This window comes from Ursus arctos, unplaced genomic scaffold (assembly GCF_023065955.2).
Source record: "Ursus arctos isolate Adak ecotype North America unplaced genomic scaffold, UrsArc2.0 scaffold_8, whole genome shotgun sequence".
NCBI classification, from domain to species: Eukaryota; Metazoa; Chordata; class Mammalia; order Carnivora; family Ursidae; genus Ursus; species Ursus arctos.
In genome coordinates, this window is record NW_026623100.1 from 55463629 (window position 1) to 55480746 (window position 17118).

General features: G+C 39.0%; 1 protein-coding gene across 4 annotated transcripts; it reads left to right on the plus strand.

Annotated features, from left to right (window-relative positions):
• The first annotated feature begins 10682 nt into the window (after positions 1-10682).
• Positions 10683-16686, plus strand: SRSF7 (serine and arginine rich splicing factor 7). Of its 4 annotated transcripts, none has more exons than XM_026479266.4 (8): positions 10687-10891; positions 11917-12097; positions 12369-12545; positions 13419-13493; positions 13577-13678; positions 15152-15205; positions 15739-15774; positions 16391-16686. In XM_026479266.4, exons 1-8 carry the CDS (start codon positions 10864-10866, stop codon positions 16443-16445), a joined length of 708 nt encoding a protein of 235 aa, XP_026335051.1. In that variant the 5' UTR covers positions 10687-10863; the 3' UTR covers positions 16446-16686. The 4 variants fall into 4 exon arrangements, with proteins under 4 accessions (XP_026335061.1, XP_026335051.1, XP_026335056.1 ...); XM_026479259.4 differs by having other exon boundaries at positions 10690-10891; positions 13577-13687; XM_026479276.4 differs by lacking the exon at positions 15739-15774 and having other exon boundaries at positions 10683-10891.
• Positions 16687-17118: the final 432 nt, after the last annotated feature.

A 17118-nucleotide genomic window follows, 5' to 3' on the forward strand; every position in this document is an offset into this window, starting at 1 on the left:
GAATTAGGTAAATTAATATATGTAAAGGGGTCAGGACAGTACCTGGCATCCATAGTAAATACTCAATATATTATTCTATACACATCTCCCCAGAGTCTGGCATATAGCAGGTGCGTGCCGAATTGTTTTAAATGAGGTTTGGGAAGCAGACTGCTGTGTGTAGGAGTCCCACAGCTTTTGGTGATAGAGGTGGAGTCATTCTATCATTCTTTTGCTTAAAATGTTCTATACAAAATGTCTTCTTTACCTCTGTCTGCTTGTCTACTTTTAAAAGGATCAATCTAGTGGGGTGCCTGGCTGGCTCCGTTGGTAGAGCATGCAACTCTTGATCTCAGAGTTGTAAGTTCAAGCCCCACGTTGGCTGTAGAGATTACTTAAAAAATATAATCTTAAAAAAAAAAAGGATCAGTCTAGTGAGAATGGGTTAGGGAACACTAATACTGAGCCGGGAAGATCAGTCAAGTAGGGGCTTGAGGAAAAGAGAGAGGGAGAAGTTGAAGGTACAGAAAGGACAATTCAGCGAAGAAGAGAGGGATGCACAGAGCACAGGTGCAGGGAGGAAAAGCCTTGAATGAGATGAGGAAAAAGCCCTCGCACTAACAGGGAAGAGCCTTCCTTTCTGTCATTCATTTACTACAGATTGAATTGAGCTCCTTCAATCTACTGAGCACTGTCCTTGGTGCTGGGGATACTGTAGTGAACAAAACAAAGACATGGCTCCCGTGGAATTGGTTTTCTTAGGGGAGGGCCATTCTGGCAGGGAGAGGAATGTTGTGATAGGGAGGGAAACAATAAATAAATGAATAAATAACATGTCAGCAATTGATATACCGCTATGAAGAAGAATAAGACAGATTAAGACAGAATAAGGAATTTCAAGAGCGACGGTGTGTGAGGTACTTGCTATTTTATGTAGGATAGTCAGGGAAGGCCTCCCCAGTAAGGTGACATTTGAGAAGAGATGTAGAAGATGTGAGAATCTCTTGATCTCTTCTTTCAGTCTAAGATAAGTGAACATCCTATGTGTTCCCATGATGCCTTGTGCTTACCTCTATCCCAGCACTTGCTATATATATATATTTTTTAAACATCTATCTTTTTTTCTGCATCTTTTATATCTATCTTCATCACCAAGTACAATGACTGGCACTTAGTCATTAAACTAAATTAGCATTTATTACATGGCCATAACAGTTTTCAATTTACATATACTAAGATAAATTCAAGATGAAGTAATCATTTAACTGTTAAAACTATGAGACTCAGAAAAATATAACAGTGAATACTACAAAGAATCAATGTCCTTAATATAGTAAGAGATGCTAAGAATCACTAAGCTAGAAAAACACCCTGACAGAAAAGTTAACAAAGGACATGAATGCATTGCCAGTAAGCATAATGTTGAATCTCATTGTAAATAACAAAATGCAAATTAAAAAAATAATATATTCATCTTAAAAATGAAATTTGGCAGATTAAAAAAATTCATCCAGTGTTAATGAAGGTTCAGAAAACCAAGTGCCTTTGTGGACTTGGTGCGGGGTGTCTAAGTGTCTGCAGCCATTTTGGAGAGCTATTTGGCAACATGTTTTAAAAGCTTTCACATTTTTTTAATTTATTCATTTTAGGGTGGGGGGAGAGGGAAAGGGTGAGAATCCTAAAGCCAACTCCCCACTGAGCATGAAGCCTGATGGGGGCTGGCCTGTGGGGCTTGTCATGAGGCTTGATCTCACAACCCTGAAATCAAAAATCAGTCACTTAACTGACTGAGCTACCCAGGTGCCCAGCTTTTACATTTTTTTTTTTACACTCTTTCCCCAGTAATTTCACTTACAGAATTATTCTAAGGAAATAATCGGGGATATACATAAATATCTGTAGAAGGTATATATACTTCAGCATTATTTATAATACAGAAAATGAAAATAATTAAATTTCTTACAACAGTGGATAGTGATGAAATGGAATACTATTGCAAACATTATAATGTTGTAGAATATTTAATGACCTGGGAGATTGTTTATGGTGTAATTATTTATGGATTATGGATAACATTTATATTCTTTATTTAACAACATTTAGTAAATTTTGAGCGCCTACTATATGATAAGGACTATGCTAGGAACTAGGCATACCATAGTTAATGAGATCGATTTGGACCCTGCCCTCACAAAATTCACAGCCTGGTATTTGTGCTATTATAATTTCCACAGTCAACATGTTACTTTTTTTTTTTAAGATTTTATTTATTTATTTGACAGAGAAAGAGAGAATAAGCAGGGGGAGCCATCCAGGCACCCCTCAACATGTTAGTTATAATCAGGAATAAAAAGTCTAACTTCTGCAGGCTTATGTAATTCTCATAACTGGATGAGGCAGGTGTTATTGTCATTTCTCTTTTATGTATGGGGAAATTGAGTCCAAGTGAAGTTGAATGACTTGCCCAAAATCATAGTTGGTGTGTGTAGGGAGAATAGGATTCAAACCCAAGTGGTTGGACTGCAGAGCTCACAGTCATAGTCAATAGTCGTCAGTACGGCATGAGCTAACGTATTTGTTTATTTATTTATTTATTTATTTAATCTTATTTAATTTTTTAAAATTTATTAATCTCTACACCCAACGTGGGGCTCAAACTCACAATCTCAAGATCAGGAGTCACATGCTTTTCTGACGGAGCCAGGCAGGCGCCCCAAACTTCTTTTTTTAAAAGAAGTCATTTGTGGGCGCCTGGGTGGCTCAGTTGGTTAAACATCTGCCTTTGGCTCAGGTCATGATTCTAGGGTCCTGGGATTGAGCCCCATGTCAGGGTCCCTGCTCAGCGGGAAGCCTGCTTCTCCCTCTGCCTCTCCCCCTGCTTGTGCTCTCTCTCTCTCTGTCAAATAAGTAAATAAAATCTTTAAAAAAATAAAATAAAATAAAATAAGTCATTTGGCAATTATTTATTGAACATCTACTTTGTACCTGGCACCGTTCTAAGATGCTTGGTCTACAGCAGTGAACAAGACAAATATTTTACTGGGAAAGCTAAACCATGTAGGATTATTGGTTTTTTTCATTCTGCTTTCCTATATTTTCCATTTTCTACAGCAAAAGTAAATTATTTTTATAATTTAAGAAAGTTTTTACATTCTCAATTTAATATTACATGGATAATTAATAATCTTTTTAAAAAGATTTTATTTATTTATTTTAGAGAGAGAGCACACAGAGGCAGAGGGAGAAGCAGGCTCCCCACTGAGCAGGGAGCCCAACATGGGGCCCAACCCCAGGACCCCGAGATCATGACCTGAGCCGAAGGCAGATGCTTAACTGACTGAGACACCCAGGCGCCCCTGTATAATTAATAATCTTATCCATATAACCCAGTGGAATACTTGAGCTAAGTACAGAAGAACATACAACACTGCTGTCCAAAGTAACTCAAAATTTTGAATTGGATTATGATTATTAACTTTGAATCACTTTTCAAAGTATGCTTGAACATGTAATACATGGATGAATACAAATGAGACAACAAATGTCTTAAACATTTAAGTGGTTTTTCTAAAACCGAGTAGTAAATTGTAGAGACAGGATTCAATTTGAAGTTCTGTAAGTCCCAGGTCCTTGCTCTTTTCATTAACTCAGACTGTATTCATCAAAGAGGTAGCTGGATGGCCTTGGGCAAATAATTTAATTTCTCTGATTCTTGAAGAGATACATTTAAGCTAAGCTTTTAAGTATGAGGAGGACTTTCATAGGTTGGGCTGTTCATAGGAACAATCGAGGAATATTAATATTATAAGGATAATGGCATAAGGAAACGGGGAGAGGTTTGTTCAAAAATGAGCCGTTTGGTTTTATTTGTAAAGTGAAAAAAAAAAGAGTTAACCTATGTAAAATACTTAGTATAGTGTCTGGCACATAGTAAATACTCAGTGAATACTAACATTTAGTAAGTTAATTGGGGGCTAGAGCCCTCTTTTGAGATGAGAGAAAAATGAGGTCTAGAAAGTTTGTAAACATCTAAGATAATATGATTAGTTAATAATAAAGATGAGAAATATGTTGCCTGACTTCCCAACTCAATACTTTTTCCAGTTCACCATATTCATGCTGGAATATGGCTGTAAACATGGGTTGAGACAGTGATCACGGACTGTGGGGAATCATACTACATACCAATGAGGTGCAAATTGCTGGGGACTGTTTTTCCAAAGAACACACAGGTGACCATACTCAGTACTGTCTCAAAATTATATACTAATTGGGGTGCCTGGCTGGCTCAGTCGGTAGAGCAGTGACTCTTAATCCTAGGGTCATGAGTACAAGCCCCACACTGGGCATGAAGCCTAGTTAAAATTTTTTTAAAAATTAAAAAATCATATACTAATTATAAATGTTATATCTGAATTAGTAAAAAGTTAAAGGATATTTTGAAAGAATTAAATTTTATATATTCTGAAGTTTGTGTGTGGGGGGGTGTATAGGCTATAAACGTGCTTCATTAAAGAAGGAAACAACATATTGCTAAATTGACCCTCAAATATGGTATCATTTCACGTTCCCATTAGTGTGTATAAGTGCCAATTTCACTGCACTCCTGACAAAAATAGCATGTTGTATTAATTTGCATTTTTAGTAAGGATAGACATTTTTTTTTCTTTGTGGTTCTTCTTGTCTGTTTCTGTGTTGTTGTTGTTGTTGTTGTTGGTTTTTTTCTATTTTTTACTGGGTGAAGTCATTTTCTTTTTTTTAAAGTAAGCTCTATGCCCAAGGTGGGGCTTGAAGTCAAGACCCTGAGATCAAGTCACATGAGTCACATGCTCTACCGACTGAGCCAGCCAGGAACCCTGTCATACTTTGTTCTTAGATAGAGATTCCAGACTCTTGGATTTTGGGAACAAGGTAGATCTGAAAAATACTGGGGGGTGGAGGGCACGAACTTTTTCCTCTCAAGAAAACATGAAGAGGAGTGCCAGCCTGGCTCGGTCAGAGGAGCATGCTGACTCTTGATCTCAGGGTTGTGAGTTCGAGCCCCATGTTGGGTGTAGAGATTACTGAAAATAAACAAAGGAAGAAAAAGAAAACATAAGATTTTTAAAAAAAAATTACTCTTAGCATCCTTTCATTAAAAGGCGGGGGGGCTAGGTGGCTCAGACAGTTAAGTATCTACCTTCGGCTCAGGTCATGATCTCCAGGTCCTGGGATTGAGCCCCATATTGGGCTCCCAGCTCAACCGGAAGTCTGCTTCTCCCTCTCCCTCTGCCTCTCCCCTTGCTTATGCTGTCTCTCTGACTCTCAAATGAATAAATTAATTTTAAAAAGGGGGGAACATTTTAAAAAATAAGACATATTCACAGAATAAAAGATGGTTCTTCCCAAGAAGGAGTGGTTGGCAATAGTTCCTATTTTTCTGGAATTGTAGATATTTTTTTATCAACGTTCTGATAGTCCTTGTGGCAAGATTTGGGTACCACTGCATCACCATGTTACAATTCTAGGGCTTAGTCTCATTTGAAAAATGAGGTAGTTAAACTAATGATTTAATATATTTCCTCATTTATCTATGTGTTTCCAATCACTTCTTTCTTTTTTAAAAAAAGATTTTATTTATTTGAGAGAGAGAGCACGAGCTGATATATCTATTTGTCATTGGCTTGGGAATAGGTTTTCTATTTGCTTTTTTAAAAAAGGTATACTTAATCTCATAGATATTAGCTTCAAAGGGACACCTGGGTGGCTCAGTCGGTTAGGTGTCTGATGCAATTTTAGCTCAGGTTATTGGATCTCAGGGTCATGAGATCAAGCCCCAAGCTGGGCTCCAAGCTGGGCATGGAGCCTGCTTAAGATTCTCTCTCTCCCTCACCCTCTACCCCTCCCTCTCCCCCCCCAAAAAAATTAGCTTCAAAGACTTAGCTTTGTAATAAAAAGCAACAACTTCCCCATTGCTCATGAACATGTATCTCTCCATTTCATAGGCAAATGCCTTTGCATAGAACCTTTAAGAAGGTTTCAGCATTTAATTTTGGGATTCCTGTAGATTCACTTTTCATGAAGAAGATTTCTTTTTCTGCCTTGTTGCTTTTTATAAGTGTCAGATTGTTTTTGTGTAGATAGGGTCAAAGAAGAAAAGTGCCAATTTCACTTAGAAGTCAGTGAGTGAAGAGACAAAGATGTCTTGGGAGTGGCCACTTAAGGCTGGTCACTGTGTTTCAGGGTCTAGTCCCCAGCTTTGCAGAAACAAAACTTCATTTTTTTCAATGTACCCAGGTCATATCAAATTTTTAGCAACTGACAAAGGTTAGTAAAACCACTGCTACTCCCGCTCCTCTTCATCCTCCTAACAGCTAACATTTATTGAGCACTCAGTATGTGCTAGACGCTGGGCAATGTTAATTGCTTGATTTACCTCATCTAAGCCTAACAACAACTCTTTGAGATGGGTACTACTATCAAACCCCATTTTGCAGGTGAGGAAGCTGAAGTACCAGGAGAGTAACAGCTTGGTCAATGGTAGGCAGCTATTAAATAGTGGAGCCAAGCTTCAAACCCAACTGTCACACTCTATGAGCTTATGCTCTTAATCACCGTACTATACCTACCCACCGTAATCATTATACTATACCATACTATACTATACTATACTATACTATACTATACCTTCCTAAAAGTATATACCACCTGTTTTAAGGAAAGAATTCATGAACAAAAATCATTTTTATTAATTTACAGTAGAGAATATTCATTTCCAGGGATTAAAAGATCAGTATCAAAACATCAAATAAGAGAAGTCAATGGTCTTGAGCAGTAATCTTTAAGTACACCTGAGGGCTGGCTAATAACATAGGTTGTCTCCTAAGGTAGTGCTGAATGAACTGCTAAACTCTGTCCAAGCCAGTCTAGCTCTCTCTAGTTAAGACAAGCTTACCAAGTCCCTTTCATTAATATTCTTTCTTTAGATAAGGAACAACATAATTGAACTGGGTTTGATGGTTTTGCAGTTTCACAGTTTTTAATACAATCAGGCATTCCTCAGAAGGCCTACTTCTTCCTAGATTGTCTTATACTCCTCAACCACCCATTTAGGTAATATTTGTATCCGTGGATCACTCTTGCATCACATTTTCACTCTTCCTAGTTTCACTCTTTGAGGTTGGTTAAGGCACTGGCATTCTTTTTTTTTTTTATAAGGATTTTTATTATATTATGTTAGTCACCATACAGTACATCCCCGGTTTCCGATGTAAGGCTCGATGATTCATTAGTTGCGTATAACACCCAGTGCACCATGCAATACGTGCCCTCCTTACTACCCATCACCGGTCTATCCCATTCCCCCACCCCCCTCCCCTCTGAGGCCCTCAGTTTGTTTCTCAGAGTCCATAGTCTCTCATGTTTCATTCCCCCTTCTGATTACCCCCCCTTTCTTTATCCCTTTATTCCCCTACTGATCATCCTAGTTCTTATGTTCCATAGATGAGAGAAATCATACGATAGTTGTCTTTCTCTGCTTGACTTATTTCACTTAGCATTATCTCCTCCAGTAAGGCACTGGCATTCTTTAACTGCTCCTCTCCCATCCCCATCTCCATACTTCAGTACTGATCATGGTCCAGTACTTGGCTAATGGAAAGTTAATTTCTTTATACAATATGAAAGAATTATAAACATGATTCTGAGAATTTTTCCTTCCTAGAATTTTGTAAGAGCATTCTAGAGGGAATTGAAGATTATGAAATGTTGGGGGAAAAAAAAAGCAAAGTTGTAGTTGAATATAGCTGTTTGGATGGATCCACAGTACATATATATACAGCACATAACATAAATACATATTAAAAGACTATTTACATTAAAAATAGATACATGTACAAAAGGTCTAAATTTGTTTTTGTTTTAAGGTTTTCACATACAAGCTAAAATAGTGACAATGATTTAAAACTGAAACTAAAATGGAGAAGAAAATAAGAGAAAGAGTGAACTTTTTCTTTAATGCTTCTCTGGAAAAACTGAATCTAGAAAATGCAGATAAATTTTGAAAGCTGCTGTAAAAGGATTAAGGATTAACCCACCCTCTCCTAAACTAATAACATAATCAATATTTAACAAGAGTAATATATTAAGAATTACTTAACATTTCATATTAGGAATTCTTAGAATATTTGTTGAATTAAGGAGCTTTTATATTCCGGTTGAATCCTGGAACATGATCTTAATGTAACTCACAGTGCTAGAGGCAGAAAGTTATGTGGCTGAAAATGATTTCAAAAGAATCAGTGGGAATAAAAGTACTCTGTACAGTAATATCTCCCTGATTTGGACTGACATTTAGTGAAAAGAATTGGTTATGTGTTCTTAGAGAAAAAGTGTTCAGTACAATAGAGTATGGAAATACTATGTGGAACTATTGTTTTTTCATGGTACCTAGGATAGCAAAGCCCAGCCTAGAATTGTCCCTCCTCTAATAGAGATAAATCACCTGTAATTAGCTTATCAAAGCCCCTGTCTCTAGAGAGGTAGACAAGCCAGTCAGAATTTACCCCTTTTCCTTTGCTGTGCTTGAAAGCAGTTTGTTACAAGTTGGAAAACTGCTTCTTTTCCTATTTTTTACAGTATTATATCCTTCAAAATTCTCTTTGGTACAAAAGACTTTGCATTCAGAGACAAAAAACATTTATTGAGGCCTAATAGTATACTAAGTACTATCTTTCAATAAGTTACCTATGCTTTGTGCAACAGCACTTTTCATAAGTTCTTTTTTTTTTTTTTTTTTGAGAGGGAGGGGAGGGGCAGAGGGAGAGAGAGGATCTTAAGCAGGCTTCTCACCCAGCGTGGAGGCTGAGGTGGGGCTTGATCTCACAACTCTGGGATCATGACCTGAGGCAAAATCAAGAGTTGGATGCTTAATAGACCAAGCCACCCAGGTGCCCCCGTAAATTCTTAATAGAAGAAAGTCAAATTAGTGAGCCTTTACAGAATTGATATTCTGTCTTCCAGCAAGTATATAAAAAGATCTTTATCATTTAATCCTTTGAGAAGAACCCAGTTAAGTGGAAAACAAAAATCAATAAAACTAAAGGAGAACGGGGATGCCTGGGTGGCTCAGTGGGTTGTGTCTGCATTCAGCTCAAGTCATGATCCCTGGGTCTTGGAATCAAGTCCGGCCTGTGGCTCCTTGCTCAGCGAGAAGCCTGCTTCTCCCTCTGCCTGTGGCTCCCCTGCTTGTGCTCTCTCTCTGACAAATAAAATATTTAAAAAAAAATGAGAACAAATATAACATATTCTATAGAACTTCTGTTTTCTTGCTAGAATTTTTTTGCAATAGATGTATTCTTTCCATAATTTGATCAATCTGAAAAAAACATGTATGAATTTGTAGCATTGTCAAGAGAGGATTCATACTTCTTTCATCAACTAAGTCTCCTTTCTCCTGTACTCTGTATCATACACCTATATACATCACGTGAATTTACACAAAAGAAACATAGAGATACAAATATCTAAGGATTTCATCTTTCATGTGCAACAATTCCAACTCATATATTCCAAGTATTTATGGTGTAATGTCTTTTTTTTTTTTTTGTGGCTGGTGAAAAAGAAGTTAAATCTGTATTTGTAGACTTGGTGTTTGGCAAATACATTGTATAAAATCAAAACCGAAAAGTACAGCATAGGAAATATAGTCAATAATATTGTAATAATGTTGTATGGGTGACAGATGGTGACTACATTTATGGTGAACATCCAGTAATGTAAAGAATTATTGAAAGACTACGTTGTACATGTGAAACTATTATAACATTGTCAACTATACTTAACAAAAATAAAAAATAAAATCAAAACTGAATTTTAAGCGATTCTATCTAAAGAAAAGGTTTACATTTATTTTATATAGAGAGTGCCTGAGCAGCAAGGCCATTACTCAAAGACAACTTAAAGTCCCAGTCTTCAGGATATGAGTATTAGTGGATGAAATGTGTTACTACAATACAAAGCAGAAAGCACTAGAAAGGAAGCACAAGTAAATAACTCTGTGCTTCAAATGCAAATAATTTCATAATTGCCACTAGCTAGAAGGCTTTAAGGACTTAGGGTTTTTGCATAATTTCATTATAACCGGAAAACGAAATAAAACTCTATTCCTTTGTCCTCCAGACTCCCAAGAACTCGTACGGTTTTGGTGAAAATTGGTTCTGAAGGGGCTGGAGGGTCGTGCCGTCCCTGTGGGCGTCAGTCCTTTTGAGGCCCAGGGTGCAGTGACCACTACTCAGAACGGCGGGGTTCGTGGAGTTCTCACCCTGGCCAAACTCCCGATTACCTCTGATGAGCCCCAAAGGTTGACTGAGTAGCAGTCTAGGCCAGGTCCCCCAGCAGAAAGGCGGCGGCAGCAGCAACATCAGCGGTTAAATTTTACAGCCTTTCATAAGGCTGGTCTAATGTACCTGTAGTAAGATTACTAGAGCTGAAGGTCCCTAGATTGGGGGAAATAAAAGAGGGGGAGGGAGAAGGGGAGGAAAATGAGGAGGGTACAGGAAAGGGGGGAAGGGAGGGGGCGGGACACCGCGGGGAAGTCCACGGGTTTACAGGCGAGGTCTAGCGTTCCCATGGAAACGTATTCCTCCGCCCGTTCCCAGTGTCTAGCCTTTTCAGTTCCCTCCGCGCCGCTTCTCCACTGTTTCCGCCCAGCTCCTTTGTGCCGCGCAGAACGTCGAAATGACGCATGCGCAGGGAGACGCAGCCGCCGCATATATAAACGCGAACCCAGACTCTTCCTTGTAGTGCCGTCGGGACCGTTGGCCACAGACAGGGTTTTGCAGCTTTTGTATTACACGCTCCCTGGGCACTGCGAGCTGAGAACGCCGAGCTCGCGGGCCAGTCATCATGTCGCGTTACGGGCGGTATGGAGGAGGTAAGAGGCCGGGGCCCGGTAAGGGACGTTGCTGTGGATGTAGTGAGTATTGCGAGGCCGTGGGGTTGGCGCGGCGGTTGGGAGACGGTTATTCCGCGTGCGTAATGGCGGCTTCGGCGCACACCATACGAAGCCTGAGGCCGCGGGGGCGGGGTATCGAAGGCAGCCGGGGGGTGGCGGGTGCAGGTCTGTGGTGGGTTCTGTATTCATTCTTGGGCGATTTCGTCTCCCGCCACAGCCCAAGGCAGGCCCACGATCACTGTTTCCCTGTTGCCCTTCTTCGAGCCGCCCGCCTGCCCCCCCACCCCCCCGCTCTCGGCTGCCATTTTGCGCACATTGACGACCATGGTGGCGCATTTCCTTGGCGCTTTCCCGCCACTTTAGCAGACAGATCTGGTCGCAGCCGTAGAATCCGGGTGAATTTGAGACTGAACAAAAGTGTGGCAGCTTCGAGCTGCGCATTCTCGTCAGACAATCGGTCGAACTGAGGAGTGGGAATGGAGACATAATCTTTTCGTCTGGCGGCTGGTTTCTTTTCTCTTTTAGCTTTTTCGAGCGCGGTTTATGGCTCTGGGGCGGGGAGCTGGAGTCTGGGCGAGCCAGCGCCTGGGGCGGTTGCCGCGGAGGACGAGAGCCGGCGCAGCCCCGTTCTCCCGGTCCGGCCCCTGCCGGGTCCCGCCCGCCGCCGACGCTGCCGGCCCGCGCGCTCCCCGCGAGCCCGGGGCTGCCGGGACTCGGGGGCGGGGCCGGGGCGGAGCCCGCCCCACGCCTCGGAATATCCTACCACGTGTCTGTGCTTCTGTTTTGGAGGTCGTTTCCCTATTAGAATGTAAAGATCTTTGTCATACGCCTAGCTTTTCAAAATGAATGGGCTTTGCTGGTTTTAAGGCTAAATTAAATCTTTGATAAACGCATTAAACGTGCTTTGCACAATCTTACGGATGGCCCGTTTGGGATACAGAATTCACTGAAACTTAGGCAAAATATTGCATAACATGCATTATTCTATTTGCGTTTTTAAACAGAAACCAAGGTGTATGTTGGTAATCTGGGAACCGGTGCCGGCAAAGGAGAGTTAGAAAGGGCTTTCAGTTATTATGGTCCCTTAAGAACTGTGTGGATTGCGAGAAATCCTCCAGGATTTGCCTTTGTGGAATTTGAAGATCCTAGAGATGCAGAAGATGCAGTGCGAGGCCTGGATGGGAAGTAAGTAGATGTTGGTTATGAAATTGACGTTTATTAAAATATCCCTGTGAGCTGGGTAGTGAGGTAGGTAATAAGGTTGGATTCTGTAGTCTGGAGGAGACAAGCAGCTAACTTAATTCTATATATTTAAGATATGAAGGGGGTGCAAATGTGGAGTTGGAAGGGTTTATAAAGATAGCTGAAGTTTGTGAGGGAAGAGTGGTTGGAAAGTTCTAAATCTAGAAGTGGTGTATTCTTTTAGCATTAGAATTTTGTTGATTTTCTTTTATAGGGTGATTTGTGGTTCCCGAGTGAGAGTTGAATTATCAACAGGCATGCCTCGGAGATCTCGTTTTGATAGACCACCTGCCCGACGTCCCTTTGATCCCAATGATAGATGCTATGAATGTGGCGAAAAGGGACATTATGCTTATGATTGTCATCGTTATAGCCGCCGGCGGCGAAGCAGGTATCTATTTTAATGAATGGTTGGTATACTAGTTAATCAAGTAATTTTTTTATTAGCAAGGCAGATACTAGTATTTTTCTATAAACTTGAATGTTAATTGTACAGGTGTATTTTACAATTTTTGTTTAATTAAACAAATGTTAATATATTAATAATCAACCTGGTCAAAACCTTTCAGGTTTCTTCGTTTGAGTCAGTCGCCTTGATTCAGAATGTCACGAGCCTTATGATATCATGCTGAGGCGCCTTGCAAATCCGACAATTAAGATCCTCCTAGACCTTGAGGTGATCAGCATAAGAGGCCAGATCCCCTCGAGTCATCTACACCTAGCTTCACCTTATTCTTTAAAGGGCAGAAAATTTGAGACGGTGATCGCCGTAACAGTAAATTTGGCTTACAATTGGGGCCCCCTCCGGTTTAGAAAGAGGAACACCAGATTGACCACATTCCCAACTAGAAAAATCTTCTTGCGTCAATCAAGCCTCACCTGGCTCATTTGGCTGTCAGTTTGATCGTCGTTAGATTGAAGAAAACATCTAGATGCAGCGATCGGCTATAGATACTTCTAGATCGTCTAGATCTACTAGACCATGGGCCAAAGAGGGTCGACCTGCAAACTTGCAAGGTTTATTTTAAATACACATTATGGTGTTTTATATTAATGTAATTCTAAGATGTAATTCAACTTTTAACAAATCTTTTTTTAGGTAGTAAAAAAAAAAAAAAAAAAAAAAAAGCTAATAGGCCCAGAGTTTGTTTCCAAATGAGACACTAAATTTAAATAGTTTTGAGATTCGATTTCAGCAGAGGCACACAAACTCTAAAAACGAGTTACCATCTAACATTTTGTTTTTTTCTAACTTAAAAAATAGGTCACGGTCTAGATCACATTCGAGATCCAGAGGTAGGCGATACTCTCGCTCACGGAGCAGGAGCAGGGGAAGGAGGTGAGAAATACTACTTAATTTAAGTTTTAACAAGTGGTAAACTTTAATTGGACATAAGACATAAACTTTGATTTATTTTTTAGGTCAAGATCAGCATCTCCACGACGATCAAGATCTGTGTCTCTTCGTAGATCAAGATCAGCTTCACTCAGACGATCTAGGTCTGGTTCTATAAAAGGATCGAGGTATTTCCAGTATGTAACACTTTTTTTCCCTTATTTGTATTTGGATTGTCACGTCTTAATGACTGCACTTTAAGACAATTAATGAATGTCTTAAAGACATAATTGAAATGGATTGCTTCAGAAAATATTTTGAGACCTAAAAGTTGAATTTATACATGACCTGTAAATGGATATTACTTAATTGTACAGTTAAAGAAAAGCCCAATCAAAGATTTTTAAAGGGTTGTTTGAGAGGTCGTGGTAGAGCATGGTCCAAAGCACAAATCCTCAAGTCATTCTAGTGAACACTGTGGGTAGACACGTTGCTGAACTCTAGAGCAATATTATGTCTGTCTAGGTAAATGATGCTACCTCTAAAAGATGATAGTTGCTTGATCTCATAAGGAGGCCGCTTAGAACAAGGAGGAGACTTAGAAGCAAGTTGGAAGAAAAGCTTCTCCTTCTTGGAATGATGGGAGGTGAATTTGAGATCATAGAAAGTTGTTTAGAGTAGTAGTTGTATACATGTGGGTAAATGTGGCCTGTTTTTAACCTGAGACTTATACTGAAACGTAAGAAGTTAAGAACCTTAGTTGTTTTTACTCCCTTTGTTAGAAGTCCTTTAAATGTGGTAGAAATGGGTAAGATTCTGGAAAATGAGAAGTTGACAGTATTACAGTTGAGTCACTAGTAGGGAATGCCACTGGGAGTTAACTACTGTTAAATAATAGTACAAAATCTTCAAACGCAGGGATTCTAAAATTTGCAGTCCAGTTGAGGAAGCTCTGACACTCTAGATAAATGCATTTTATTTGACTACAGGACCCCCCAAACGTATGTATTTTAGAGCCAAATTTAGCTTGGATGACAAATCAATAGTCTTGAGCATGAAAGCTTGTTGATACAAGAATAATAAAGTTCTAAGACCCAGTTGTGACTTGATACTGCACTTACCACCAGAAGAATGGAAATATCCGTTTAGGGATCTGTGTGATGTTGGTTTGATTCTTCTAAGATAAAATTAAACCAAACCATACCAGTCTTAAAAACATTTTTTTATTTGTTTTGGATACTATACTCTTTAAGAATGTCATACCTCTGTACAGGAAGTTTGACTATCAGCCCAGCTCATTGAGATGATAGAACCAAACAATTGACGCGGTGGTTCTTTATTTTGATATCAGAGCTTATTAAAAGTATAATTTGTCCAGTCTTAGGCCGATACAAGGAAAGAGTTGTGTTTTGCTAGTTTTTTTTTTTTTAATACTTCATTAAAAAAATTTTTTTAAAGTAACCTTTACACCCAGCATGGGCTCTAACTCCTAACCACTGAGATCAAGAGTTGCACACTCTACCCACTGAGTCAGCCAAGCGCCCTGTGTCTTGCTTAATTTTCGTTTCTCTGTTCTTAGTTTACCTAATAAAGTGCTCAGTAGGTGTTGAAAGAGATTATTCTGTGAACTAATTGGTATAATTGTTTTTCTTTTTATTAAGATCACGGTCGAGATCAAGATCAAGATCCAGGTCTCTTTCACGACCAAGAAGCAGGTAGGGTAAAAATCTGATTAATGCTCTTCTAGTATATGGCACCAATATCCAAAGAGTTCAAAGTGTTTTGAATTTAAATTTCAAGTGTTAACTTTAAGCCAAGGTGTTAGTGGAACACAGTACCTCATTAGTAAACCAAACTTCTAGAACTTAATTTATATGTGGCTTTTTGTGGCTGACTTCCTGGACAAGGAAATGTCAAGCTATGGTGAAAAAGCAGTTTCTGACTTTGGGGTTATATGAAGAGGCCTTGTTAGAACTGATGGGCGCATGGAGAAGCATTCTGAGAGAATTGTGCTTAAAGCAGAGTGTAAAGATTGTGATACAGTGAAGCAGTTGACTCATTTTATGAACAGTTGTTGGAAGATTGGCTTTTGTTTGCAAAAACTGGTAGGCTCTTTTTCAGTTTAACTGTGGCCTGACCTTTTAATTTTAAGCTCAGGGCAACTTGGGGGTTCATTTCATGATACTGTGATTATAAGAAAGGGATTGGTTAGTACTTTTTCTTAATAGAATTTCTCATGTTTTGACAGCCGATCAAAGTCCAGATCTCCATCTCCAAAAAGAAGGTAAGCTAAATAATTTGTTGCCAAATCTTAACTGTCAAGTGTGGCCTCTGCAGAATTTGTTTTGCTTACTGCTTACTTTTGCAGGCTTTGAGCTCTTTGGAGAATTGGTGCTATATATATTACTAGATACTAAGTTTCTTAGGTGATTGCTTTTCCCGCTTCAACATTAGCTTATATTTTTGGTGGATGTTTAGTCATAAAATGTTAGGATGATTATTAAGATGTTTAGTGCGGTGAACCTTTAACTGTATAATTTCATGTTAAGAAACCTGCTTTTTCCTCCACGTGGGACAGTCGGTAAATGAAGTACCCACATGAAGGAAAAATGTTTAGGTTGAGATCTTACAGCTAAAGCATTATCTTGCTTATTAGTTGATACCTAATGATCAAAACCTCTCAGAATTTAAATAGTTGTCTTGCAGTTGTAGCAAGGAGGCAATTAAATCCAATCTTAAGCAGGGACAAAGGATTTGTATGTAAATCTTTGATTTCTGCTAAATAGTACCTTTGGCCACCTTTGAGTTTATGGAAATTGAGTTTTGCCCTGACATGTACATGAGAAGAGTAAATTTCAGTAAATACTAATCAGTGCCGAACTTAATGTTTTTCTTTTTAGTCGTTCCCCATCAGGAAGTCCGCGAAGAAGTGCAAGTCCTGAAAGAGTGGACTGAAGTTCTCAAGTTCACCTTTTAGGGAAAAGTTATTTTGTTTACATTATTATAAGGGATTTGTGGTGTCAAAGTGTAACCTAGGAAGGGTATTTCAACCATCTAATCAAAATGGATCTGGATTATTACTCTGTAAATTCACAGCAGTAAGATAATATAAATTTTTGTTGAATGTATTAACATCCTATGGTCTGAAAATGTGGGTTTTTATTTGGCACATTTAAATAAAATGTTTCTAACTAGATTTTTGATTTGTGTTCAATATTAATACTCAGTTTGTTAAGCTTCAGGGGTAAACCTTGATATTAACCATATTCATACAGACTTACATTTCAAAGTTTAATGGTGTTTGAGTCATGAACCTCATTAGCTGTAGTATACATACACTTTGAAAATTATTTTTTATCCTTAGAGCTTTGGGTGAGATAAGAACTCAAGTCCCTTTAATAGCATAAGTGTATCTGACAAGTCCCTACTTTAATCTGTGGGAGTTGGTGTTATTAGGTAACAAGCTCTGATGATCTCAATTTGTCAACCTAGAGGGACCACTGATTCCGAAGGCTATTTAGTTAAGTATAGTAACTGAGGTTTTCAGGGTATCAGATGGGATGGTGTCAAATTAGAACTCCTGACTTCAGTAAGTTCTACCCGATCTTTTTTTGTTTTGTTTTCAACA

Coding starts and splice junctions, on each gene's coding strand:
- SRSF7 (XM_026479259.4), top strand. CDS start 10,864: ATGTCGCGTTACGGGCGGTATGGAGGAG. Junction 15,206..15,738: donor CTTTCACGACCAAGAAGCAG/GTAGGGTAAAAA, acceptor ATGTTTTGACAG/CCGATCAAAGTCCAGATCTC. Junction 15,775..16,390: donor TCTCCATCTCCAAAAAGAAG/GTAAGCTAAATA, acceptor TTTTCTTTTTAG/TCGTTCCCCATCAGGAAGTC.